At 33.8% G+C, this 27,624-nt stretch overlaps 1 protein-coding gene across 2 annotated transcripts; it reads right to left on the bottom strand.

The window, feature by feature from the left end:
- Positions 1 to 3,446: 3,446 nt before the first annotated feature.
- Positions 3,447 to 26,811, bottom strand: LOC131845313 (neurogenin-1). Of its 2 annotated transcripts, XM_059194360.1 has the most exons (8): positions 26,653 to 26,811; positions 18,708 to 18,800; positions 17,955 to 18,062; positions 14,576 to 14,659; positions 13,134 to 13,324; positions 11,014 to 11,106; positions 9,455 to 9,595; positions 3,447 to 3,576 (listed from the first exon to the last, which is right to left on the bottom strand). In XM_059194360.1, the coding sequence occupies exons 2-8, from the start codon at positions 18,790 to 18,792 to the stop codon at positions 3,475 to 3,477; spliced, it is 804 nt and encodes a 267-aa protein (XP_059050343.1). In that variant the 5' UTR covers positions 18,793 to 18,800; positions 26,653 to 26,811; the 3' UTR covers positions 3,447 to 3,474. The 2 variants fall into 2 exon arrangements, with proteins under 2 accessions (XP_059050343.1, XP_059050344.1); XM_059194361.1 differs by lacking the exon at positions 11,014 to 11,106.
- Between the last annotated feature and the right edge of the window lie 813 nt (positions 26,812 to 27,624).

The raw sequence follows: 27,624 nt of genomic DNA, 5'->3' as shown, positions 1-27,624 counted from the left end.
TACTTCTTCAAAAAAAATTGCTTGGACTTTAGGTATATTAGCTCTACCAGTTGTTGTGTTGGGGTTCTTTTTTATTGAGATGATATGTTAACTAATAAATAATATGTATGTACGTTTGCAGAATTGTACGGCCTTTTAATATTTTCTTACAGTAGTGCCAATCAATATTTGACAACTAAACTATTATAAAACCGTAATCGGTGAGGAGGCCGTATGTACACCTAACAACCAGTATTACACGTTTAGCTTTTCTCCTACATGTAACATTTATATTCACTACATTTATGTATTTCAAGCTATATAATGATGATGATGATGATGAATCTACTTTAGGATAAAGACCATTTTATTGAAGAAATCCTCCACTGGTACCCCGCCAGCATACTGTTAGCGCAGGTGGATGGATTATTGTAGATATATACAAGAGAACATTCGACTTTTTTATCATTTGTATATGCTATCTCTACCAACTCATTAATAACTTCATACGTCTAAATGAGACAAATGTATAGGGTACTTGCTATTTTAAACAGTACTCTGTTTTAGAAATAAATTAAAAAACAGAGGGTTCGAAATTCAAAATGTATATTTTTTTTAATTCTAATAGTTTTTAATATGAACATCTGTGATAAATTTGCAAATTTTTAATATCATTGTCATCTCTTCTGACTTATTAATAATTTCATGCATCAGACTGAGACAAATGTATAAGTTTAGTTCCTATTTTAATTTGAAACACAGGTCTCCGTTGAAAATAGATACTGTCAATCTATACTTATAATAAATCTGTGGAGAGGTCAATTCTGTACATGAAATATATTTCCAAAATAACTATCAGGAGGTGATTAGTGATCGATACTGATGCCAAAAATGCAATCAGTAAAATTTTTGTCTGTCTGTATGTTCGTTATAGAAACAAAAACTACTCGACGGATTTTAACGAAACTTGGTACAATTATTCTTCATACTCCTGAGCAGGTTATAGTATACTTTTCATCACGCTACGATCAATAGGAGCCGAGCAGTGAAGGGAAATGTTAGGAAAACATCAAAACCACTGAACCGTGAGGAAGGACATGGGCTACTTATTTCACGAAAAACGACGGAAATGCAGACGAAGTCGCAGGCAACGGCTAGTATTTAATAATCTAATAAAAAAACATGTAAAAAGTTTCATCGATCTATTTTCAAAAATGACGAATTTCCATACAAAATTTCAACCCTTATATTATTTAACTCCTTTAAAGGTAATATTTTTAAAAACCTTGAATGTCATATATGTATATGTATATTTAATCAATAATAAAAAAATGGTCGCGGGTCGATTTTTTTTTTTATGAATTTTTTTTCTATGAATGTCATATATGTATATGTATATTTAATCAACATCCTAAAAATTATAAGTTTCAAGCTTCAACCTTTAAAAATGACGACTCAAACAACCTTTCACCTCCCCTTTCAACCCCTTACAAGCCTTTACCCGTAATAAAAAGTTAAAAAGCCTGCGTCCTTTCTCAGGGTCTAGACTATTTGTGTATCAAATTTCATTGAAATCGGCGACGACACGCAGACGACGTCGCAGGCGACAGTTAGTCAAACAATAAACCTTTTGTCGTCATAATAAGTCTTTTGTTCGTCATACTCGTGAACGGGTGCTGCTTGTGGGGACTGGTCTGTTCAGGTTGCGAACACTGATTAGATTTTTTGATTTTTTTATATAGCATATGCTGGTGGTCACTCTATTCTCCCAAATTTGAATTTAAATGAAATAGTATTATTGTAAATATGTACATTAAAAAAAATACGAGCTGAGTTTCTTGTCAGTTGTTCTCATCTCGAAATCATTCCGAACTGACGGTAGATTTGACATATCATAAGAGTCTGTAATAGACCTACATGAATAAAGATATTTTGAATTTGAATTTTGTACATTTTTATAGAAACTGATATAAGCCACAGCTACAAATTACACTGTCTTTCAAACCATATATTGGTAAAATCACCGATCGAAATTGGTGGCGGCCATTAAAAATAAAGGAGAAGATAGAATGTCAGCTTTATATCTCAGTAGTTTCTAGTGTTAATGTATAAACCATAATCATTTTAATATATGGCAGCTACTTCGGACAAAGAGTTAGTACAGCTATTCAAAGGGGCAACGCTGCTAGTATCTTCGGAACCTTGTCTAAAGGGACTTCTTTTAATAATATATTTTAGTTATTATATTTTGTAAGATTTTTAGATGTTGTTTTTAACATAAATATAGATAAGGAGTATAGGAGAATAATGTTTATGATACTACAATTAGTGTTCAAGATTCTTTTTTTTAATATTATATCATTGTATTTATTTGATATAATATTTAAAAAAGGCTCCATAATTCAGAACTATTTTTTCATTCTACTAATAAATCATAGTCTCTGATCAAGTAAAATATTTAATATTATCTAACACATTTCGAGTTCATACGCTATTTTAATCTGCGCTCCATAATGTTAATTATGATTTATGTTATCTCTTCTAACTCATTAATAATTTCATATGTCAGAATGAGACAAATATATAACTTTAGTTGCTATTTTAAACAGGACACTTTAGAAACAGATTAAAAAAACACAGGGTTCGTAATTCAAAATGTATATTTTTTTATTCTAATAGTCTTTGGTATGGATCTTTATAATAAATTCACAAATATTTATTAAATACAACATATATCCGCTTTATTCTTAAATAATATGAGAGAAAAATTTAAATGAATTTTATATTAAACTTAAATTTATATTATACATTATTAAATGCTATTTATACATGAAATTCATTATTTTACAATTAATAAAATAACTAATTTTACAGTAATACTTGAGAAATAATATTATGAAATAGAATTGGCGCCAATTTGATTATTTTTTTCTATAAAATGGCTTCCATTTGGTTGCCAGTATTAAATTTAGAGATTAAAATTCAGAATTTTTTTAATACTTCATTTACTTACTTTATTTATATTCTAAATGTAACAATTACATTGTTACCAGTTTTAATCGTATTCCAATTATTTATTTTTTAAATGTTGCCAGTTTGGTCTGTGCTAATGAATTTTCTCCTATTATTTTTTATTAAATACTGATTGCCTTTAACCTCGAATCTATATATAAAATCTGTAGTATCAATTCCCATACAAAATGTTTCAGGCGTCCATAGGCAACGGTAACCGTTTACCATCAGATGGACCGTATGCTCGTTTGCCACATACGTCCCTACGTGATATAAAAAAATACATTTTTTGTTTCTGCTAACTTTTTTTGGACAAACAAAAAAATACAGAACATTTTTTATATATACAAAATAATAAGTAGATACCTAAAATCTGTAGTATTGGATCGCATACAGAATTAACAATTTTACGCCATTTTGTTTCTTCCTTTTTTGGACAATCAAAAAAATTTGGACAATATTTATATACACAAGATATTTAAATTAAGTCTGTATGTTTTGTTCTGTCTTCAATTCTAGAGCCCAAACGTGTTGCGGCCATCCGGTTCGGCCTTTACTCTTCTTCTCTGCCGCTGCATTCTGTGCCTGTAAAAACCACATCATTATTAGCTCAGCATCTATTTAAAATGTCAACTCTTATAAAACTTTCAATAGTAGAAGTGTAAATTTTACATTTCCTAAACTAACCACAGACATTTTTTTTTACTCTTTTTAGGTGCTCGACCCATTTCAGCGTGCACAGCACGACACGTGCTAATGATCAATGAATCTTTTCGTTGAAAAAAAAAACTATTCCCTCGGTATCTTGTTTATGGTGTAGTTTACATGTTTTTTTTGTTAAACGCCAATTTTATGGTGCGTGTAATTGATACCAAATATTTTAGTTTTTATGTCTATATCTATAAATAGTATAAAGCAAAATCGTATTATTTCGTTTTTGAAACCTCGCAATGGATTTTGATACGGTTTCCATCTTTATTTAGATTTTTCATTTACTTTCGAAAGGTTCATATGTATAATACATAAATATATTTTCTGTATTATAAATATATATATACATATCATCATTGCCTTGCCATTATCCCATTATTTGTAGTCGGCGCAGTATGTCATTCTCTTCCACTGCTCTCTATCGGTCGTCATATCTGAGCATACTCTTCTTTTATTCATATCATCTTTCACACAATAATATATGTATATATATTAGAACCTTCTACCTATTTATATAAAACATACAATCACGACTATAATCCCAGACGGGGTAGTCAGAGTCATTGTCACCTGTGTCCGAGACAACACTTAGCACACATGTCCACATTTCACTCCGTATATACAACGCGGCAGGAGGCTAGCCTTCTCGAAGATTATTTTTTATTTTGATTGTGTTACTATTTCTAACATTAATAATAAATGATAGACCGTGTTGGCAGAAAGAAAAGAAGTTTTTATTTATTTTTAATTACAATTATTTTACGGCTTTTATACAAAAAGAGGTTTCATGTGCTAACATATTGTATAATTGTTCTAAAAGTCACATATTACATATATGATATACATATTTATAAATAACCAGCTATCCCAGCAAACGTTGTTTTGCCATAAAATTTTAAGTACTAAAAAAATATTACGCTATTAAAAATAGAGTTTGGTTATAGAAGGGTAAAAGTTTAGGGTATATATTAAAAATATATACACTATTTTTAATTCAAAAAATAAAAAAAAATGTCCAAAAATTAAATAAAAATGTTAGGGGAGACAACCCTTATCACTTAGGGGTATGAAAAATAGATAGTAGCCGATTCTCAGACCTACTGAATATGCAAATAAAAGTTCAGAAAAATTGGTGAAGCCGTTTTAGAGGAAATTAACTAACATTGTGACTTTATATATAAGATAATAATATATATTACACTAGCTTTCATTTAGTCAAGAAGAACGAGATAGGAACTTGCTTTCTTATACCACAGATAACATAATATACATACTTATACTTTTAAATAAATGCTGTACAACTTTACAATTTTAAGTTAAGATATATGTGAATACAAACTACCAATAGCCGTATATATATAGGTCCTTTGCATTGCAGAAGACGTAGCAAAAAAAATAAACACATTTTTACAAATGCTGTACAACTTTACATTTTTAAGTTAAGATATATGTGAATACAAACTACCAATAACCGTATATATATAGGTCCTTTGCATTGCAGAAGACGTTGCACCGAAAAAAAATAAACACATTTTTAAGTTAAGATATATGTGAATACAAACTACCAATAGCCGTATATATATAGGTCCTTTGCATTGCAGAAGACGTTGCACCGAAAAAAAATAAACACATTTTTACAAATGCTGTACAACTTTACATTTTTAAGTTAAGATATATGTGAATACAAACTACCAATAACCGTATATATATAGGTCCTTTGTATATATATAAGATATATGTGAATACAAACTACCAATAACCGTATATATATAGGTCCTTTGCATTGCAGAAGACGTTGCACCGAAAAAAAATAAACACATTTTTACAAGTATAAACTTCCGTTGCGCAAAAAACTTAACGATATTAAAATCTTGTGTAAACAATTGAAAACAGACACGGGGAAGTTGTAAAACAGATTATAAACAGGAACGCGTGTCTGGCGGGGCTATTTATAGTGAAGGTACGCGGTCAGGTGCTAAACTTTGCTGTGCTGCCATGTATAGCTGTTTCTTTAACAGACAATTCTTTTTATAATAAAAAAAAAGTACAAATAAGATGACTAAGCGAGTAAACAATTTTTTAAAATTCGAATTCAAATTGAAATGTAAAAAAAGTAAAAAAAGTCCATTACGCGCGTAATTTTTTTAAAATATCGAAATCATTCTAAATTCTAAAAAAATACTTAAAAATCGTCTGAGAGGATTCACAGGCAAAACCAAAGTGGACTCAAACAATTTTTTTTAATCTCAGTCCAGTCATATCCGTCAATCGCTCGCCCTGGATAGTCAGATCGTCGTCCATTCCCCATGCATGTAAAAGTTTGTAATGAGTTTATTTGAATAAAGATTATTTTTTTCTATTTTATATATACCTAGATTGTTGTTCAAATTCAAATTCAGAATATCTTTATTCATATAGGTCTATTACAGACTTTTATGATATGTCAAATCTACCGTCAGTTCGGAATGATTTCGAGATGAGAAGAACTGACAAGAAACTCAGCTCGTATTCTTTTCAAATAAATGTTGTACATGTTACAATAATACAGATTCATTTTTAAATTCAAATCTGGGAGAATACAGTGACGAGAGTTACCATGGCGTAACGCCTGGTAAATTGCTGTGTGTGGCACAATAAGCTGACACCGCTACCAGGAACAGCAAATTACCAAGAATATTGCCACCTAACATCAATTATTATTGTGAAGGATGGAGATCAAGATGACGAGCAAAAAGTAAAAAACGGATGTCATATAGAAAAAATATAATATTATAAAAAAACATAGATAATAAAAAAGGTATAAAAATAGTTTCCAACAATTATGTTACATTTTACAGTAGTCTTGATCATTAGACATAATTATACATTTTGTACTTTAATAATTTCATTGTTTTAATTAAATAAAATATATTTTTAAAAGGCAAATATCGCCCGCCGTAACATAAGTCGAGTTATGAAAGGTTTCTTTTCATGTGTTTATAATATTACTAGCTGTGCCCGCGGTTTCACTTGTGTTAAATTTAAATATAAAATATAGCCTATGATTCTGATGCAAAAGCTATATTACTGTAAACTTTCATCAAAATCCGTTCAGTAGTTTTTGCGTGAAAGATTAACATACACTTTTACGTTTATAATATTATTAAGATGTATGCATTTGGAAAAAAAATTAACTTGTATTTATATCAGTTGTCTAGTACCCATAACTTAATTTTGTACTAGATGGCGCTGTGTGAATTGTCCAGAGATATTATCTTTATATTTCCGCTATCGATTTTCACTTGGACCGCGCTGTGTGAATTGTTCAGATACATTATCTTAATGTTTTCGCTATCGCTTTTAACTTGGACCATACTCAAATGTAACGAGATAAAACCACATGGCCCCGTTCATTACTAAATTACTTTCGGTAAAATTCCAGATAGTGAATGATTCGCCGACTTTCATGACGCAGTGGTTAACCTTGCGTTTATTGAATTAGGTCCCAGAGTCTAAGCTTGGTTGGGCCAATTTTATTTTATTTATTAAAATTTCAATGCACCAATCTATACATATAAATAAAATTGGAGTGTCTGTTTGTAATATTGAAATAACCTTTTTTACTACATGCATATGAATAAATAAATACGGTACATACACCAAAATAACATTTTTTATAATTTTTGTCTATCTGTCTGTTTGTTCCGGTTAATCTCTGAAATGGCTGGACCAATTTTGATGGGACTTTTTTTGGCAGGTAGTTGGTTTAATAAGGAGTAACTTAGGCTACTTTCATTTTAGAAAAAATCTTTTATTTTAGAAACAAAGTTAAATTCCACGCGGACGAAGTCGCGGAAACAGCTAGTCCATAAATAAATGTGCACATGGTAGAATTTGAACCTTGAGGCTATCATTTATAATTACAATTTACTATTTATGGATATAACAATTATATATAAATTAATATATACACGATTGTTTTATGATAATACTAACTGTACTCGCGGTTTAACCACTTGAAATTATAGCATATGTGTTATTCTGATGTATAAGCTATATTACTGTAAAGTTTCATTAAAAACAATTCAGTAGTTTTATAGTGAGTTTCTCGTGATATAAATAATAAGTCTACCAAATTACAGCGTGTTTGCCATTCCATATAATACAGAATAAAACTAATTAAAAAAAAAAGCTGCAAATCGCTTGCTCTTCTAAATTGTGCCACAACCTAATCTAATATAATAAAACCACATGGCCCCTCCTAACCTGATATATATTCGCATTTGTAATACTTTCTAGTTGTATATACTTTTGACGGCCTCGGTGGTCTAGCGGTTGAGCACACCGCTTTCGTTCCGATGGTCGCGGGTTCGACTCCTCGCCGGTGCAAGCATTTGTATTCATAAGTATGATAATAATAATAATAATCTCAGGACAATTCACACAGCGTCATCTAGACCCAAGTTAAGCTAGCTAAAGCTTGTGTTATGGGTACTACATAACTGATACAAATACATAGATATTTTTTTTTGTAAATACATATATATTATACATAGAAAACACCCAGACCGATACAAACAATCATACTATAAATACAAATGTTTGTGCCGTGCGAGGACTCGGTTTGTGCTACACCGCTAGACCACCGAGGTCGTCAAAAGTATATACAACTAGAAAGTATGGTATGATTATTTCAGTTTGAGTGTATTCTATGTATATTATTCAAAATTCAAAAATAATTTATTCGTGTAGGACTTTTTAGCCGCTCATTGACGTCAATTTTGTTGTATTATATGGTTTTCTCTACCATCCAGTACAGTATATAGATCCAATTGAGGGAGTCCAGGGGGAACCGCGTGGAGGACAACCTGAGATGGCACATTGCTAGCTTCATTAGTCTACATTACTAACAAACTCATTTCAAAGTTCAAAAATAAATTTCTAAATATCTTTATTCGTGTAGGTCTATTACAGACTCTTACGATTCTACTATATAGGTGCATTGGTCCTTTTAAAAGATGTTTTAAAACAAATTGCTGCAACTATTTTTACTGTTACAAAACACTTGAGTCGATCGATTCTCAAGGGAAAGCGAATTTATCTCATTTAACCGCGCATCTCATCTTATCTCACAACCATATGTGGACTTAACTCTCAACTACCGTGCACTCGTTGGCGCCACACTGCACTCGAGCTTACTGTCTACACTATTACTTGGAGATAGCGTTATAGCCTAGTGGTTGTAAGGCCGTAAGGCTAGGTTCGAATCCGGCTGATACCAAAAAAATGGGTTTTAATGTATAATACAGTTATTTTTTATTACAACCTCGGTTATTTAGCGGTTTAGCACTGCGTTAGTTCTGACGGTCGCGAGTTCAATAATACTATATAAGTACATAATATATTTCATTCATTCATTCATAATTTAAGAGCTACGCTCTTGTCGGTGGAGCTCTTGCCACTTTCCGCGATCTTCCATCATGCTCTTTAATTCTTGATACGACACGACTCCCATTTTGTCCTCAATTATATTATTATAATATATTTAGAAAACTTAAAAGATTACATCTCAATTTATAGTCGTAGTATTATTTCATTCAAGAACCTTAGCCACAGTATGTAATATTATATTATCTTCTATAGTCTTATACATAAAATTCTCGTGTCACAATGTTAGTTACCATATTCCTCCAAAACAGCTTGACCGATAGTTATGACATTTTATATGCATATTCAGTAGGTCTGAGAATTATTTATTTTTATATACATGTACCTGATTGTTGGAGTCTGCAGTCCGTCTTCTGGGTGGAGTGTGATGCAGCTCAGCTCTGAATCCTCCTGCTGGTTCTCCATCAGTCTCTAACACCTTCAGGAGGTATGATATATACGAGGTTGCCAGCCGAAGTGTTTTGATCTGTACACAAAAATATACTTTAAATTTACTAGCTGTGCCCACTGTTCAGCCACGTGAAATTTATAGCCTTTACGTTATTCTGATGTGTAAGCTATATCACTGTAAAGTTTCATCAAAATCCGTTTAGTACTTTTTGCGTGAAAGGGCAACAAACATCCATCCATGCTAACAAACTTTCGCGTTTATAATATTATAATATTAAGATTATATCATTGGTCAAGACATTTTATGACCAAAAAAAAGTCTTTAACCGGCCTAAAAAGACGAGAAAAACTGTAAGTCAGCTATCAATAACTATGTACATATATTATGTATGTATTTACGAAAAAAAAAATATCTATATACTTGTATCAGTTATCTAGTACCCGTAACACAAGCTTTAGCTAGCTTAACTCGGGTCTAGATGGCGCTGTGTGAATTGTCCTGAGATTATTATTATTATTATTATTAATAACAACAAAGTCCCTTGCAATATGAACTCAGTTCCTCTTAGCTCTAAAGAACATGGCAATAGTTTTCATGTTCGGGATTTTCATTTAATGTTAGACATAGACACCTATATAAATACCTATGCATTGTAAAAAACTGGATTTAAAAAAAAAAGTAATTCAATTGAGTTTCTTGCCAGTTCTTCTCAATTGGATCTATATACCGAACTGGACGGTAGGGAAAAAAATTCTAATGTAAAAACTTGACGTTCATAAGCGGCTAAAATGTCCTACATGAATAAATGATTTTTGAATTTGAATTTGAAATTTGAACTCCGAACGGAAGGTAGATTTGATATATCATTAGAGTCTATAATAGAGTCTTCTACATGAATAAAGAGATATTATTATTATTACTATTAATGATAGTGTAAGGCGTGTTGTGCTGGTTAGATGTGGCGGTATTTTAGCGTTTAACATAAATAATTAGTTGTAAACCAGTGAAAGAAACACCGCAAAGCACTATTTACCTCGTCATAATTATTAGTAATTCTATAAACCTTAGAAATCAATGAAGTATCTTCTGCAAACAACACTATGCATCTACATGCATGGCATAAGGGAGATCATTAATGTAAACTACGAATAAAAATGGACCAAGAATTGGACCTTGAGGTACACCCATTTTCGTAAGTGATCCGTTAGACGTAGCGCTGCTAACCTTTACTTTCTGTATTCTATCAGATAAATAAGATTTGTTTAAATTTAATCTTGTAAATTATTTGTGTGTACTCTTACTGAATGTTAAATTAATTATGATCGAGTATAGACCAGTGGGCGATCACTAGCTCTAAAAATAGTTATTCTATATCTGTGCCCTAAACTATAAACTAGAGATACTAGATACTATAATATGTGAAAAAAAAGTTATTTGTATAATTCTATCTATGTCCTAAACCAAAAACTATATAGAGATAGTCCTAAACTAACCTTTGTCATCTTAGTATCTGGCAGGACATTCGGTATTCGCTGCCTGAGGCTGGAGAACGCAGTATTGATGCTCTGCGATCTCTTTCTCGCCATCTACCAATAGACAAATTACTTTACTTCTATCACAGACACTACCATAGACAATTAGATTACATCTAACTCATTTCTGATACAATCTCTAATCTGACTCTAATGATTTAGTGTTAGTTGGTAGTTTGGTAGTCTTTAATTTGACTAATGATTTAGTAAATAGACTACATTTGACTAACACATTTCGGATACAGTCTTTAATTTGACTAATGATTTAGTGAATAGACAAATAGACTACATTTGACTAACTCATTTCTAATATAGTCTCTAATCTAATTAATGATTTAGTGTTAGTTGGTAGCTTGTCTTAGACAAATTACTTCACTTCATCATAAACACTACCATAGACAAATAGAGGTACATATAACTAACTAATTTGTGAAACAGTCTTGTGATAATTTGACTAATTATTTAGTGTTAGTAATTTATATTCACACATTTCAACTTAAGAATGTAAAGTTACAACTACATTATTTAAAAGAGCAACACGCAAGTTTCTTGCTCGTTCTTCTTGTGATGAGACAGCTTTCCGAATGAGCGGTAGATTAAAAAAATGTAATGACTATTAAAAAGTGCTTCAATAAAGTTTACATTTCAACTTAAGAATGTAAAATTACAACAAAATTATTTAAAAGAGCAACACGCAAGTTTCTTGCTCGTTCTTCTTGTGATGAGACAGCTTTCCGAATGAGCGGTAGATTAAAAAAAAGGTGATGACTATTCAAAAGTACTTCAATGTGGAAGTTTATTTGAATAAATGAAATAAATTAATAAGGAGAAACATCACTAGGCTCGCCCCCTGCCGCGTTGTATTCAAATGTACGGAGCAAAATGTGGACATGTCAAGTGTTGCCACCACCACCACGACCACAGTTGACAATGACTCTGACTGGAGGGAAAGAGGAATTTTAGTATTGGGGACTTGCCTCTTTGCTAGCAATGATTTCCACGCGGTTCCCCCTGGAGACCATCGAGAGAAATTCCTGGTGAATTTGTCACAATGTGCTAACTGACCTGACCTTATGTTCATCTTATCATCCTCCACCGGTAATCTCCATCGTAAACCGGTAGCGAAGGCAAGTGCACCATTCCATTATCATCCATTAAAAAAATAAGTCGAAGGAAAGGAATTGGGCTCTTTTTTGAACCATTCTAATACCGCAGTTGACCTTTAGAGCTTCATCGTTAGGTGGCGAGTGCAGATGGCACTCCAAACCAAAGGAAGGACTTATGGTGCGGCTGAAGGACAACTTCCGCCTGACGGATACGAGTTTAGTCTGAGGGCACCGCTAGAGGTTACAACCTCGGCTCAGGCCGTCGTAATTTCGATCCCCGTTTGAATTATGAACCATTTACCATCGGATGGGCCGTATGCCTGTTTGCCACTATAGTAGTATAAAAAAAATTGGACGAGGGATGTCGTGTCCGTAGTGCTGCTCATGTATATCTTTATATATAAAAATTACGTGTCACGTTGTTTGTCCGCGATGGACTCCTAAACTACTGAACCGATTGCAAATTTGATATGCACATTTTGTGCAATTTGATCCAACTTGAAAGATAGGATAGCTTACATCTCAATTTATAGTCGCAATATTATTTTATTCAAGAACCTTAGCCACAGCAACGTGTGGCCGGGTCTGATAGTATTAAATAAAAAGTAATTCAATTGAGTTTCTTGCCAGTTCTTCTCAATTGGATCTATATACTGAACTGAACGGTAGGGAAAAAATTAAATGTAAAAAATTTGTATTTCGTAAGCGGCTAAAATGTCCTATATGTATAAATGATTTTTGAATTTTGATTTTTTTAATAGTTACCACTTACCATTATACTATACCGTCAGCTCGTTTACGCATGAGTGGGCTACAAGTACATAGGATGTGTTTCCTCTTCGCAAAATTGCTAGAAAATTTGACTAACTCTTCCAGTTACATTGTTTTTTAAAATTAAACTTCTATATAGACTAAAGTTGCTGACTAAGTTGTTTAATAGTGTTGCTAATTACATAAAATCTTATTTTTCTGTACCTTGGATAACTTGGTATCTGGCGGCACGTTGGGTATGCAATCTCTCAGGTCAGAGAAGGCCGTGTTGATGCTCTGGGTACGTCTTCTCTCCTTCTTGTTGGCGGTGGTCCTCCGCTTCACGACCCTCACGAAGGAGGGCGGCGCTGGTCGGTCATAGCGGAGGGGGAGTGGTTGCATATCGCAATCTAGACCTTAACAACATGGAATAAAGACTAGGTTAGGTTACGAACGAGTCACACGCGAGTTTCAAGACGTTTGTGGCCCGAGTCACTAATATGCTGCCCACCTTCATGAAGGAGGACTACTGGCCGAAGGTGGTGTATCGGAGCTACCGTGACAGATTGCCGTCGACAGTGCCGTGACCACACAGACAATTTACAGACAATTTATAATTTATATTTACAGGTTTGATTTGAGCAGACATTTGAAGACAAAATTTGAAATTGGCGTTCATTTTTTATTTTCAAGATTAGGCAATATTTTTTTTTAAGATTTAAGAAATAGGTCCCTCATATCTCCACCATTTTTGTTTTTTTTTCTATATTGCAATGAGAGCTTAATTTTTTTAGTGTTTGGAAAATATATATTATATGTAGGTAACAAACAAAATAATCTATACGCATAAATTAGAATAGGATTTTTTTGTATTGTATTCTGATCATCTATATATATAAATAAAATTGGAGTGGCTGTTTGAAATATTGAAATAACCGTTTTATAATACCTGCATATGAATATAAATACGGTACATACACCAAAATAACATTTTGTACAATTTTTGTCTGTCTGTCTGTCGGTCTGTTTATTCCGGCTAATCTCTGAAATGGCTGGACCGATTTTGACGGGACTTTTATTGGCAGGTGACTGATGTAGCAAGGAGTATCTTAGGCTACTTTTATTTTAGAAAAATAAAGTTAAATTCCACGCGGACGACGTCGCGGGAACAGCTAATTTGCAATATAAATTCAGAAGCAAGAAACTTGCATGTTTCCCTACAAACTACCAATTATGTATTTGGTAGTTTATTTACGATTAAAAAAAAAACGAAAAAAGGAGTACATAAAAAAATGTATTAAACAATACATAAACCTTTTTACATCTAACTGTTTTTTTTATGTATGATAATGGAATGGTGCACCCGCCTGCGCTAACGGTTTACGCTGGCGGGGCACCAGTGGAGGATTATAAGATGAGCATGAGGTCAGGTCAGTTAGCCCACCGTGATATATTCACCAAGAATTTATCACGAGTTTCCAGGGGGAACCGCATGGAGGTCATCCTGACATGGTACATTATTAGCAATGAGATCATTAATTCACACTACTAACAACTACAACCCCCGTACCCCCATCTAACTGTTCAGATAGTCATACTACATCTTCTCAATCGCAGTGAAAAAAATTACTTTTTAAAATTTTTTTTAATATCTTTTTTTTTAATACCTGCATTATTTTGTGGATAACTATGATGCATGGGGTGATGATACGCATCATACGGCTCGTTCATCATCTGCATGTCTTCATATCCTGAAATAATACCCACATTATAGGGAAGTTTCAGAAACGATACACAACGGTACTTGGTCTTTATTACGCTTTCAAATCACACTCCATAGATTAGAATAGAATAGAAAATTTACTTATTTTTATTATACACACAACGCACAGATAATATTACTCTTTTTATTTTAATTAGAATAGAATAGAAAATCATTTATTCAAATAAACTTAATTTAAGCACTTTTGAATAGTCATAACAATTTTTTTTATCTACCGCTCGTTCGGAAAGCTCATCACGAGAAGATAGTAATTGCGTAATTGATATTCAAATTCAAATTTAAAAAACATTTATTCATGTAGGACATTTTAGCCGCTTATGAACGTAATTTTTTATATTATATTTTTTCCTCACAAGTATTAATGATAATAATTTGGATTTCACATCTGGTTGTGTTGGTTGCTTTGCACCGAATATCAATATTCTCGTGTTTATACTCTTCCGAAACGGCTTGACCGATTTTGATGAAATTTTATATGTACCTACATTCAGTAGGTCTGAGAATAGGTTTATAACTAACTTTTATACCTCTAAGTGTTAAATAGTACTATCTTAGTTAGTTAGCATACTCCTCTGAAACGTATTGACCGATGTTTATTCAATTTTATATGCATATTTTTTTTAAAGGATGATAATGTAATGATGCACCCGCCTGCGCTAACGGTTTACGCTGGCGGGGCTCCAGTGGAGGATGATAAGATGAACATGAAGTCAGATCAGTTAGCACGTGACAAATTCACCGGAATTTTATCACGATGGTTTCCAGGGGGAACCGCGTGGAGGTCGACCTGACATGGTACATTGCTAGCAATGTGATCATTAGTCCACATTACAACAATCCTCTTCCCCTCTAAATGCATATTCAGTACGTCTGAAGAATCGGCTATTATCTATTTTTCATACCCCTAATAGGGTTGTCCACCTCTAACAGTTTTTTGGGACTATATAATATATAATGGCCTATGCGTCTATAGACGATTTATGGTATAATGGTACGTGAACAGCTGTTTTCGTGGCTGTATAAACCGATACGAGAACGGCATGGCCTACCACCTACAAATGACATATAGTTGGCCTATGGCCTATGCGTCTTTTAGAGACGATTTATGGCGTAATGGTACGTGAACAGCTGTTTTCGTGGCTGTATAAAACGATACGAGAACGGCATGGCCTACCACCTACAAATGACATATAGTTGGCCTATGGCCTATGCGTCTTTTAGAGACGATTTATGGCGTAATGGTACGTGAACAGCTCTTTTAGTAGCTGTATAAACCGATACGAGAACGGCATGGCCTACCACCTACAAATGACATATAGTTGGCCTATGGCCTATGCGTCTTTTAGAGACGATTTATGGTGTAATGGTACGTGAACAGCTCTTTTAGTAGCTGTATAAACCGATACGAGAACGGCATGGCCTACCACCTACAAATGACATATAGTTGGCCTATGGCCTATGCGTCTTTTAGAGACGATTTATGGTGTAATGGTACGTGAACAGCTCTTTTAGTAGCTGTATAAAACGATACGAGAACGGCATGGCCTACCACCTACAAATGACATATAGTTGGCCTATGGCCTATGCGTCTTTTAGAGACGATTTATAGCGTAATGGTCCGTGAACAGCTCTTTTCGTGGCTGTATAAACCGATACGAGAACGGCATGGCCTACCACCTACAAATGACATATAGTTGGCCTATGGCCTATGCGTCTTTTAGAGACGATTTATGGTGTAATGGTACGTGAACAGCTGTTTTCGTGGCTGTATAAACCGATACGAGAACGGCATGGCCTACCACCTACAAATGACATATAGTTGGCCTATGGCCTATGCGTCTTTTAGAGACGATTTATGGTGTAATGGTACGTGAACAGCTCTTTTAGTAGCTGTATAAACCGATACGAGAACGGCATGGCCTACCACCTACAAATGACATATAGTTGGCCTATGGCCTATGCGTCTTTAGACGATTTATAGCGTAATGGTCCGTGAACAGCTCTTTTGTGGCTGTATAAACCGATACGAGAACGGCATGGCCTACCACCTACAAATGACATATAGTTGGCCTATGGCCTATGCGTCTTTTAGAGACGATTTATGGCGTAATGGTACGTGAACAGCTGTTTTCGTGGCTGTATAAACCGATACGAGAACGGCATGGCCTACCACCTACAAATGACATATAGTTGGCCTATGGCCTATGCGTCTTTTAGAGACGATTTATGGTGTAATGGTACGTGAACAGCTCTTTTCGTGGCTGTATAAACCGATACGAGAACGGCATGGCCTACCACCTACAAATGACATATAGTTGGCCTATGGCCTATGCGTCTTTTAGAGACGATTTATGGTGTAATGGTACGTGAACAGCTGTTTTCGTGGCTGTATAAAACGATACGAGAACGGCATGGCCTACCACCTACAAATGACATATAGTTGGCCTATGGCCTATGCGTCTTTTAGAGACGATTTATGGTGTAATGGTACGTGAACAGCTCTTTTGTGGCTGTATAAACCGATACGAGAACGGCATGGCCTACCACAGGGTCGACAAGGGAAACTATTGGCAGTAGTCTGTCCTGAGGCGCCTAGGAGGCGCTTCCGTCTCTTGTCAGCAGACCTTGAAGCCAGGCATCATCGCAAATCCTTCGACCCTCCATTATGCATTTGCGCCAATCTGATCTATTGGTTGCGAGCTTTTTCCAGCCACGGTGGTTGGGACTATATTCTTTTTATAATGCATTAAAAAATACATGCTACCCTAAATATTAGGCCTTCTATATCCAACCCCTATTTTTCAAAACCGACATTACTTTTTTTTTTATACCACAGGGGACAAACGAGCATGTGGCTCACCTGATGGTAAGTGATTACCGCCGCCCATGAGCACCCGCAACACCAGGGGAATTGCAAGTACGTTGTCGGCCTTTTAAAAAGGAATAAGCTCTTTTCTTGAAGGTTTCAATATCGTATCGGTTCGGAAATACCATTGCTGGAAGGTGATTCCACAATGTGGTTGTGCGTGGTAAGAAGTTTCTAGAAAACCGTACTGTGGAAGGCCGCCATTCATCCAGATGATCAGGATGGTATATATGGTATATTTCAAAACAACGTTTGCGGGACTATCTAGTATACATGTAATAATCCCTTTCTACGATCTAAAGGCGCTTCTAGAAACAAATAAACTAAATCGCGTTTCTAGAAACATGAGCCATGACTCTGTGTATAAAAAAAAACAGAACATAAAACAATGTCTCACCATAACTTCTTCCAATGTAATGTGTCTCCTGGTACATCTCCGGGGAATCAAACTCGTGGGTCTCCCCGTTCGAAGCCGGCCAGTATACCGCGCCATCCATGGGACTACCTATATGAACAATGTTACCACTATTAAAAAAATGTTATTCTATATTAAATAAAAGACTATATTCTGCAACATATTGTTCACGTTTTTCAACATTATTAACTGCTCCAATATTCGTAGCATGATGTATAGGCTACAGCCTCTCTGAATAAATGGGCTATTCAACATTAAGAGTATTTTCACAATCGGATCAGTAGTTTCGGAGATTACCCTGGACCAAACTTATAAACTTTACGTCTTTTTAATTAATAAATATATTTACTCCAAATAATATCTCAATATCGCTCTTAATTTTAATCATTACAAAGTATAAAATAAAGTCGCTGTCGCTGTCTGTCGGTCCCTATGTATGCTTAAATCTTTAAAACTACGCAACTGATTTTGAAGCGGCTTTTTTAAATATAATATATTTTAAAATACATGTACACCCGGGTGAAGCCGGGACGACTAGCTAGCAATATTACAAACGCGTTTGTGAGTATGGATGTTTGTGACTCTTTCACGCAAAAACTACTCAACGGATTATGATGAAACTTTACAGTAATATAGCTTAAGCATCAGAATAACATATAGGCTATATCCAGACCGACAAACAATACTTATGAATACAAATGTAGTTATTTATAGTGGAGTTAATGAAATGACTACCTTGTTGATTAGGCTGACAGTAGAACGGAGGCTCGTATCGATCGAAACCTTCATCAGATGGAGACATGCTTCCGTAGCTCGACATCAGAAGACCTGAAGGTATACCAAAGATTAGTAGACTGGTTCCATCTTACTTACTCACTAGTATAGAACGGTCTGGTCTGCTGTTGGTAGTTTATATTCACACGTTTCGACTTGTAAATGTAAACTTACAAGGATTATTTAAAAGAGCAACACACAAGTTTCTTGCTCGTTCTTCTTGTGATGAGACAGCTTTCCGAACGAGTGGTAGATAAAAAACAAATTGTTATGACTATTCAAAAGTGCTTCAATTAAGTGTATTTGAATAAATGATTTTCTATTCTATTCTGCGTGTGTACCTCAGTCTCACCTATTTCGGCCAAGCAGCTTGCTTTGTAATCTGTTTCGGTTATAATGCAGATTAGGAAGTGAAATTACAGGATAGAGGCGTGACATGTTAGTACTCTATATATCATACTCAAATACAAATGTTTGCACGGTAAATGGAATCGAACCAGCGATCTCGGGACTAAACTAATGTGCTATATCGCTAAACCGATACGTTGAAATCTCATTTGTTAGAATCCTCGTATTAGCTCTGTAATACTTGAAACAGGGGTTCGTTCATCTTATTTCTCAAGTGGTTACACTTCACTTACTAAATATAGCATTGTGTGGCGCCGGACAGGTTTTTGTATGAGTCCATACATATTACATACATACATACATACAATCATATTTTAATGAATTATCTTCTCAATGAACAATGTCTGTATAGGAGGTATTACATCATCAAACGCATCTCATTAGGTGTCTTGATAAGCATAGAATAAACTTTCTAAAAATAGAAAAAACTTTCTTTCTTTCTCTTTCTCTTTTTTAAAATTTCGTCTTTGTATAGAAATAGAAATAGAAATAATCTTTATTCAAATAAACTTAATATAAGCACTTTTGAATAGTCAAGTTTTTTTATTCTACCGCTTATTCGGAATGCAGATTCATCACAAGAAGAATAAGCAAGAAACTTGTGTGTATTAGGTAAGTGTCTTGATAAGCATAGAAAGTTTATGTTTTCTAAAATTCCGTCTTTGTTAGTAATAGAAATAGAAATAAACTTAATATAAGCACTTTTGAATAGTCAAGGAAAGCTTATTCGGAATGCAGATTCATCACAAGAAGAATAAGCAAGAAACTTGTGTGTTGCTCTTAAAATATAAATAAATAAATATTGATTTATTTAACCTAATGAAAAAATATCATTCAGAAATAGGATTTTTATAGATGAATGGCTGTGACTTTGACAGCTTCGTAGGGTACGATTCCGCATACAGTACAAACATTTGTTTGTGAACATAAAAAATTAACGAGATATATAATATCTGAATAATATATCTATACATATAAACAAAATTGGAGTGTCTGTTTGTAATATTAAAAAAAAACATTTTTTACTACATGCATATGAATATAAATACGCCAAAATAACATTTTTTAAAATTTTTGTCTTTGTTTGTATCGGTCTGGACGTTTTCTATTTATATTATATATGTATTGTCAATAAAAATATAGCCATATATTTGTATCAGTTATCTAGTACCCATTACACGCTTTAGCATGGCTTCTACACGGCGCTGTGTGAATCGTTCTGAGATTATGTATTTATTTGTATTCATAAGTATGATTGTTTATATCGGTTTGGGTGTTTTCTATTGTAATTACACAAAAAAAATGAAAATATATATTTATATCAGTTGTCTAGTAACCATAACACAAGCTCTGCTTAGCTTAGGATGAGATGGCGCCGTGTTAATAGTCCAGAAATATTATTACTTCTTATTATTGATGCAAAAATACATTTCTTAGGATAAATCTATTTTAATAAGAAACTACTGGACTGATTTGAATTAAATATGGTACACAGATAGACCATATCCTACAAGTAAATTAACACAACGCATTTCTTTTATACTAATATTATAAATATAAAATTTTACATTTGTCTGTTTTATTATATTTTAATAGTAAACGGATGCACAGATCCTAATAAAATTTAATATAAAGACAGTTATGATTCATGAGGATGAAAAAAAACTAGACGTAGTCGCGAGTAAAGATACTGCATATTATAAAACAAAGTCCCCGTTTCATCTGTCTATATGTTCGCTCCAATCTTAAAAACTAATGAACGGATTTTCATGCGGTTTTCATTCATCCATAAACCGACTTCTTAGGAAAGTTTTGGTGTAGTTTTTGTGGATATTAATTAAAATGCCCGTACAAACTCGTGGGTCTTTAGTCATATATAAAAACTGGTCGCCAAATGGTCGAAAACTATGTAATTTAAAATAAAACTGTATGAACAAAGTGTAAACTTTTAATTGTATAATTAATTAAAAGTAAGGAAAATGAAAGTTAGAAAGTAAAATAAGAATAAAGTTATTTTGAGTAAAATTGTAAGTTAAAATAGAAAACTTTATGTTAAGAATTTAAAAATTAAGCAAACGGAGAATATTACATTTAAATAAATAACCTATTGAAGGAAAGAGGTGGAGAGAAAGACCATGACACAGCAATACAACACATCCAGCAAATTAAAGACAGAATTGGAGTCGTGTAGTAGATGTTACAAATGAATGTGGATGGTTATAAGGGCAGAGGAAGGCCAAAAAAGAGATGGATGGACTGTGTGAAAGATGATATGGTAAGAAAGGAAGTAAATAACGAGATGACTGCGAACAGGGATGAATGGAAGCGAAAAACATATTACGCCGACCACAAATAAATGGGATAAGGAAGAAGCAGATAATGATGATGGAGTCGTGTAGTATCAACATTTATAGACCATGATTCAAGATCGTGGAAAGTTGCAAGAGCTCCAACAAGAGTGCCGCTCTTAAATTAAGAATCAACTAGCTTTTGCCCGCGGCTTCGCTCGCGTTAATTTATCCCCTTAGGGGTGGAATTTATCAAAATCCTTTCTTAGGGGATGCCTACGTCATAGTAGCTTTATGCATGCAAAGTCTCAGCCCGATCGGTTTAAAATTGACAAAGTTTCATACAAACTTTCATCACCTATTTTATTCCTTTGGGGGTAGAATTAATCAAAATCCTTTCTTAACGGATGAATACGTCATAACATCTACCTGCATGCCAAATTTCAGCCCGATCCGTCCAGTGAGGGGGAAGGAGATTACTAATAATGAGAACTAGTAATACCTATTGCTAGCAATGTACCATGTTCGGTCGACCTCCACGCGGTTCCCTCTGGAAACTATCGTGATAAATTCTTGGTAAATTTGTCACGATGGGCTAACTGACCTGACCTCACGCTCATCCTATCATCCTCCACTGGTGCCCCGCCAGCGTAAACCATTAGCTCAGGAGGGTGCACCATTCCATTATTATCCAAAAAAAATTATATTACTTATTAGGGGAGGGGGGGGGGGGGGTTGTTTATAATGGGGAACAGTAGGCCTCTTGCTAATAATTTGCCATGGTAACCTTCACCTTTCACCTTCACGCGGTTCCCCCTGGAAACCACCGTAATAAATTCTTGGCAAATTTACCACGTGCTAACTGACCTGACCTCATGCTCATCTTATCCTCCACTGGTGCCCCGCCAGCGTAAACCGTTAGCGCAGGCGGGTGCACCATTCCATTATCATACATAAAAGAACCCCAAAAAAAAATTGAGAACTATCGCGGGTGAAAGCGCGGGCACAGCTTAAATACCACCATCATTATCATCCAGTAAAAAAATCCGTCCAGTGGTTTGCGCTGTGCGTTGATAGATCACAATGTCAGTCACCTTTGATTTATATATATATATATATATATATATATATAGATATAGATAAGAGTGATTCAAAAGGAAGGTTTATATGTATACACTAGCTGTGCCCGCGACTTTGCTCGTGCAGCGCACGCAGCAGAAGCCCTCATATATGAATCATTTTCTTCGTTTTTGCAACATTTCTGTAATGCTTCGCTTCTATTGGTCGTAGCGTAATGTTATATAGCTTAAAGGGATGTTATGGATATGAAATTTCGGATACGAATAGGTTTCGGATGTAGGAATGATTATTATACCGGATACGGATATGAAATAATTTCGGATTATCCGTTAGTTTCGGATAATTTCGGTTACGAATATTAATTTTTTAAAGTATTTCATAAGTAAAATACAAATAGCTAATAAAATTGTTACATAACGTGTCTCAATTAGGCTCCGCCCCTATCCGATATTATCCGAAATTTTATTTCGGATTCGGTTACGGTTACGGATATTTTTTTATATCGGATATCCGATAGTTTCTGTTACGGTTACGGAGCTTCTTAACATCCCTGCTTAAAGCCATCCTCGACAAATAGACTATCCAACACAAAAAAAATTAAATTCGAACCAGTAGTTCCCAAGATTAGCGCGTTCAAACAAACATACACTTCAGCTTTATAATATCAGTATAGATTTATTGATGTATGTATAGATACCCGTGCGAAGCCGCGCCGGGTCGTTAGTCATCTATAAAAATATTTATAACGGACAGACAGCGGTCCACATTTTTATTATATGTAGATAAATATGATGCAACACGTGGGGCCCACGTTTAGTATTATAATCATAGTGTTTACGTTACTATGGGACAATATGTTACACTGTTTGTTGAGCCAACCAGAATCACGTCCGGGATTCAATTCTGGAATAATAATCTTCACGACTACTATACCAGATGGGGTAGACAGGACTTATATTTCATTGAATTATATAGTTAAACAGGTTTTATAAACACGAACAATTTGAGGCAAATAGAATATCTTAATCTTAATAATCGCGAAAGTTTGTAAGTTAATTATTCTTTCACGCAAAAACTACTGAACAGATTTTGATGAATAATATAGCTTGGATACCAGGATTAACACATTCAAAAGACCTAATATCGGGCTTCTCGACCAAATACTCCAATAGATTACTGCTATTGAGTAAAAACAACATATGCATGATGACTAGGGCCCTCACAGGACACTGCAAATTAAACAAGCATATGGCTAAACTAGGCCTATGCACGACAAGTATCTGCAGATTCTGCCAAACTGAAGAGGAAACGCCGCTTCACATCCTATGTGGTTGTAGCCCACTCATGCATAAACGAAATATCTCCTTTGGAAAGTTTACACTCTTTCCCGAGGAGATAAAAACGATCGCTCCTAAGAATATCCTTCAATTCTTGTCCCTGACGGTTCTAGGTAGCGAACTCTGAAAAAGGGCGAGCACAATAGATCTATGCAGGTCGCAGTGCTACAGGTGCTACACATCTGACAATAGCCCAAACACCCCAATAAAAAAAAAATAGCTTAGATACGCATCAGAATAACACATACTCAGGCTATTTTATTATTGAAATTTAAGGCGAGTGAACCCGCGGGCACAGCTTGTTATAAAAATGAGAATAGAAAAATCTTTATTCAAATATATCAACTTATATTGAAGCACTTTTGAATAGTCGTTACTTTTTTTTAATTGTAAGTATATGGATGGTTGTGAGTCTTCTACGTAAAAACTACGAAACAGATTTTGATGAAACTTTACAGTAATATAGCTTATGCATTAGAATAACACAAGATATATTCTATATCAAAATTTAATGCCGGTGAAGGCAGGCAGGGCACAGCTTGTAATAAGAATAAGTATAGAAAATTCAAAAGTCCTTATATTTTTAATAGTCATCTATTTTTTTTAAACTGCTGCTCATTCGGAAATATTGATGGCACCATATATATAGGTACCTATATAAACAGCACTACGGACATCACGTTATCACGTGACGCCCGTGATACCACTCACGCGTTGTCATTCCAGAGTACTAACATGTCACGCCTCTATCCTGTAATTTCACTTCCTAATCTGCACTACAACCGAAACAGCTTACAAAGAAAGATGCTTGGCTGAAATAGGTGAGACTGTAGGTACACACGCAGACGAGTTTTTACAATCAGAACTGTTCTTTAACACTACGATGGGGTCGAGAGACTACAGCATGAGGTTTTTCAAGAAGGGTATATTAAGGTTTCTTAAGGGTCGGCAACGCGCACGTGACACCCCTGGTGTTTCAGGCGTCCATAGGCTACGGTAACCATTTACCATCAGATGGGCCGTATGCTTGTTTGCCACCATCGTAATATATTATATAATCAAATAGTTTAAAAACTACATACCAATATATTAATATTAAATCTATACATAGTATAAAACAAAGTCGCTGTTGCTGTCTGTCCGTCCCTATGTATGTTTAAATCTTTACAACTACGCAATGGATTTTGAAGCGTTTTTTAACAGATAGTGATTCAAGAGGAAGGTTTATATGTATAATACATGTACACCCGGGTGAAGCTGGGGCGAGTAGCTTATAAAGCACGAAGATAAAACTCGTTTGATGTTGTTCTGTTGTTCCATGCAGAACAACAGAGCTGGCCAAACAGGCTCCTATTTCTCTGACATTGCGTCTACTCAACGGTGTAGTTAGTCGCTTTCCAGATCTAGACATATTTACTTGTAATAAATTATTTAAAAGAACAACACACAAGTTTCTTGCTTGTTCTTCTTGTGATGAATTCCGAATAAGCGATAGATTAAAAAAAAAAATGTTATGACTATTCAAAAGGTAAGTTTATTTGAATAAATGATTTTCTATTCTATTCTATTCTATTCTATTACTTGTAATTTGCTGGAGTTTCGTATAATGGTAGTTTTTATTTATGTAGTATGTTAAATGGAGATTAGCCATTATTATTCTTTTGTTTCCTTGTGTAATTATTATTATTGCTTTATTCACAAATGTAATAAATCTCGTTACACAACAGCATGTCAATAGTAATTACATTTTTAAGATAATTATGTCACAATTACAATTTTAAATATTCAAAATGATAAATTAAATAATATATAACATAGTATATATAAGTCACTCAATGGAAAATGTTATAATTGTACATTGGAATTCAGATATTCCTGTAAAAAGGATGTAGCTCAAAATATGATTTTATTTTGTTCTTAAATTCTGTTGATGTTAATTGCATTGTTTTATTTTTTAAATTAGTGTGTATGTTTAATTAGTATTTATAATTGTGTGTATTTGTATACAATCTTCCTAAGCGAGCATATTGGGAGACTGTATCTAATGCTCACTTAGTATGACGTAAATAAATAAATAAATAAAATATTTATAAATAGAAACGTATACATCTAACTTTTCTGTTTAGCGTCTGAAATACGTGAAGCTAAGGAACATACGCAGACGAGTTTTTACACAAAATCCACCTGGCGAAGGTAGATTTGCACCAGTTAAACTTAAAAAATCTCCAAAACTTAATTCTATTGCAAAAACGTAGATGCTTACCTAATAGAAATATAATGAAATAATTTTTATTCGAATAAACTTAATATAAGTAAGTCTTTTTAAATATGTAGTCTTATTTTTTCGTTCTGCCACTTACGTATAAATACACATTAACAAGTAACAGGCACGCGATCAAAATAGAAACTAGCGGTTTCTTACAAATAAACTCAATACAACTTGTGATAGTTAATTTTTTTATTCTACGACTCATACGGAACGCAGACTCGTCGCAAGAAGAATGAGCTAGAAACTCTTTTTTTATTAGATGTTATTAAAATCAATAAATACACATTAACAAGTAAGAGGCATGCGATAATCAACATAGAAACCGCTACGCACTCATTCTTTGTGCAATCAAATAATATTTTCAGCTCTGTTAATTTTAAGTTTCTTTCTACAAAAACATTATTATGTGCTATATACCTATAATTATTTATCTATGTATACTTAGTTACTGATTCGAAGACAGTTTAAAAGTAATTTTAAACCACTTTCAACCTTATGTATGTATGTATAAGATATTAACTCACCTTTAAACTAAATATTGCAACCAATTAAAAATAACACTATAACAATCACAAATCAATAATTATTTCATTTCGTCACATCACTACAACATTTAAATCCTTTTTTACGACCAGAACACGCCATAAAAACCCAACAAACTGTTTTATTTAATACATTATTTTAAATAAGTTTTTTTTATTTTGTTTATTATTATTGTCACAGCAATAAAACATATATTACACTGTTATAAAAGAATAACTCGCCAAACTTTTTAAAATTTAAAGAAAGAACAGTAAAAAATGTAATATTTTGGAGCCAAAAGACGAAAAAAAAATGTAATTACACTATGTAATATAACTACAAACTTCGTTTTTGAAAAAAGAACACAAATTACAAATAAATCAAATATTAACTTTTTTTTATTCGAAAAAAGATTACACTATATAAAACTACAAACATCCTTTTTATTTGAAAAAAGAAGTCGAAATTATTTTTTTAATTATAAACATTGTTTCGTGTTGCCAACTAACAAAATCGAGAGGCGTTTAGAAAACGCGTGAATGACGCGATGACCTTTTGACACTAACGAGTACGTTCGGAGATGAGATGTTCCCTATTCCCTGATCAATGTGGGTGGAGCTTAGATTGGAGGAGGGACTCTGGACCAGAACCGAAAGCAGCATAAGAGCAGTTTTAAACTATATTCAACCTTATTTTATAATGGAGAGAGAGCAATTTTGTTGATTAAAATAAATTGCAGTGCATTGTTTTGGGAAATTCAGCCTGTTATACTATATAAAGAAAGGTAATTGAACGGCCTCGGTAGTCTACGGTCTAGCACACCTCTTTACTTCCCATGGTCACGGGTTCGATTCCTCGCACGTCACAAATATTTGTATTCATGAATATGATTGCTTGTATCAGTCTGAGTGTATTCTATGTATAATATGTATTTATTTACAAAAAACTATTTTTTTTAAATAAATGTAGCTTAA

Source organism: Achroia grisella, unplaced genomic scaffold, assembly GCF_030625045.1.
Source record: "Achroia grisella isolate CSIRO2021 unplaced genomic scaffold, CSIRO_AGI_Agris_v1 utg461, whole genome shotgun sequence".
In the NCBI taxonomy this organism is placed as follows: domain Eukaryota; kingdom Metazoa; phylum Arthropoda; class Insecta; order Lepidoptera; family Pyralidae; genus Achroia; species Achroia grisella.
Note: the sequence above shows the minus strand (reverse complement) of the source record. Positions and strands in the feature narration are given on the sequence as shown.

What these genes read in the sequence shown, in the direction of transcription:
- LOC131845313 (XM_059194360.1), bottom strand. Translation starts at nt 18,792, where the DNA reads ATGTCGAGCTACGGAAGCATGTCTCCATCTGATGAAGGTTTCGATCGA. An exon ending in CAGATACCAAGTTATCCAAG is followed by an intron (nt 11,107 to 13,133) that starts GTACAGAAAAAT and finishes GTCTATTGGTAG; the next exon opens with ATGGCGAGAAAGAGATCGCA. An exon ending in CAGATACTAAGATGACAAAG is followed by an intron (nt 9,596 to 11,013) that starts GTTAGTTTAGGA and finishes TTTTGTGTACAG; the next exon opens with ATCAAAACACTTCGGCTGGC.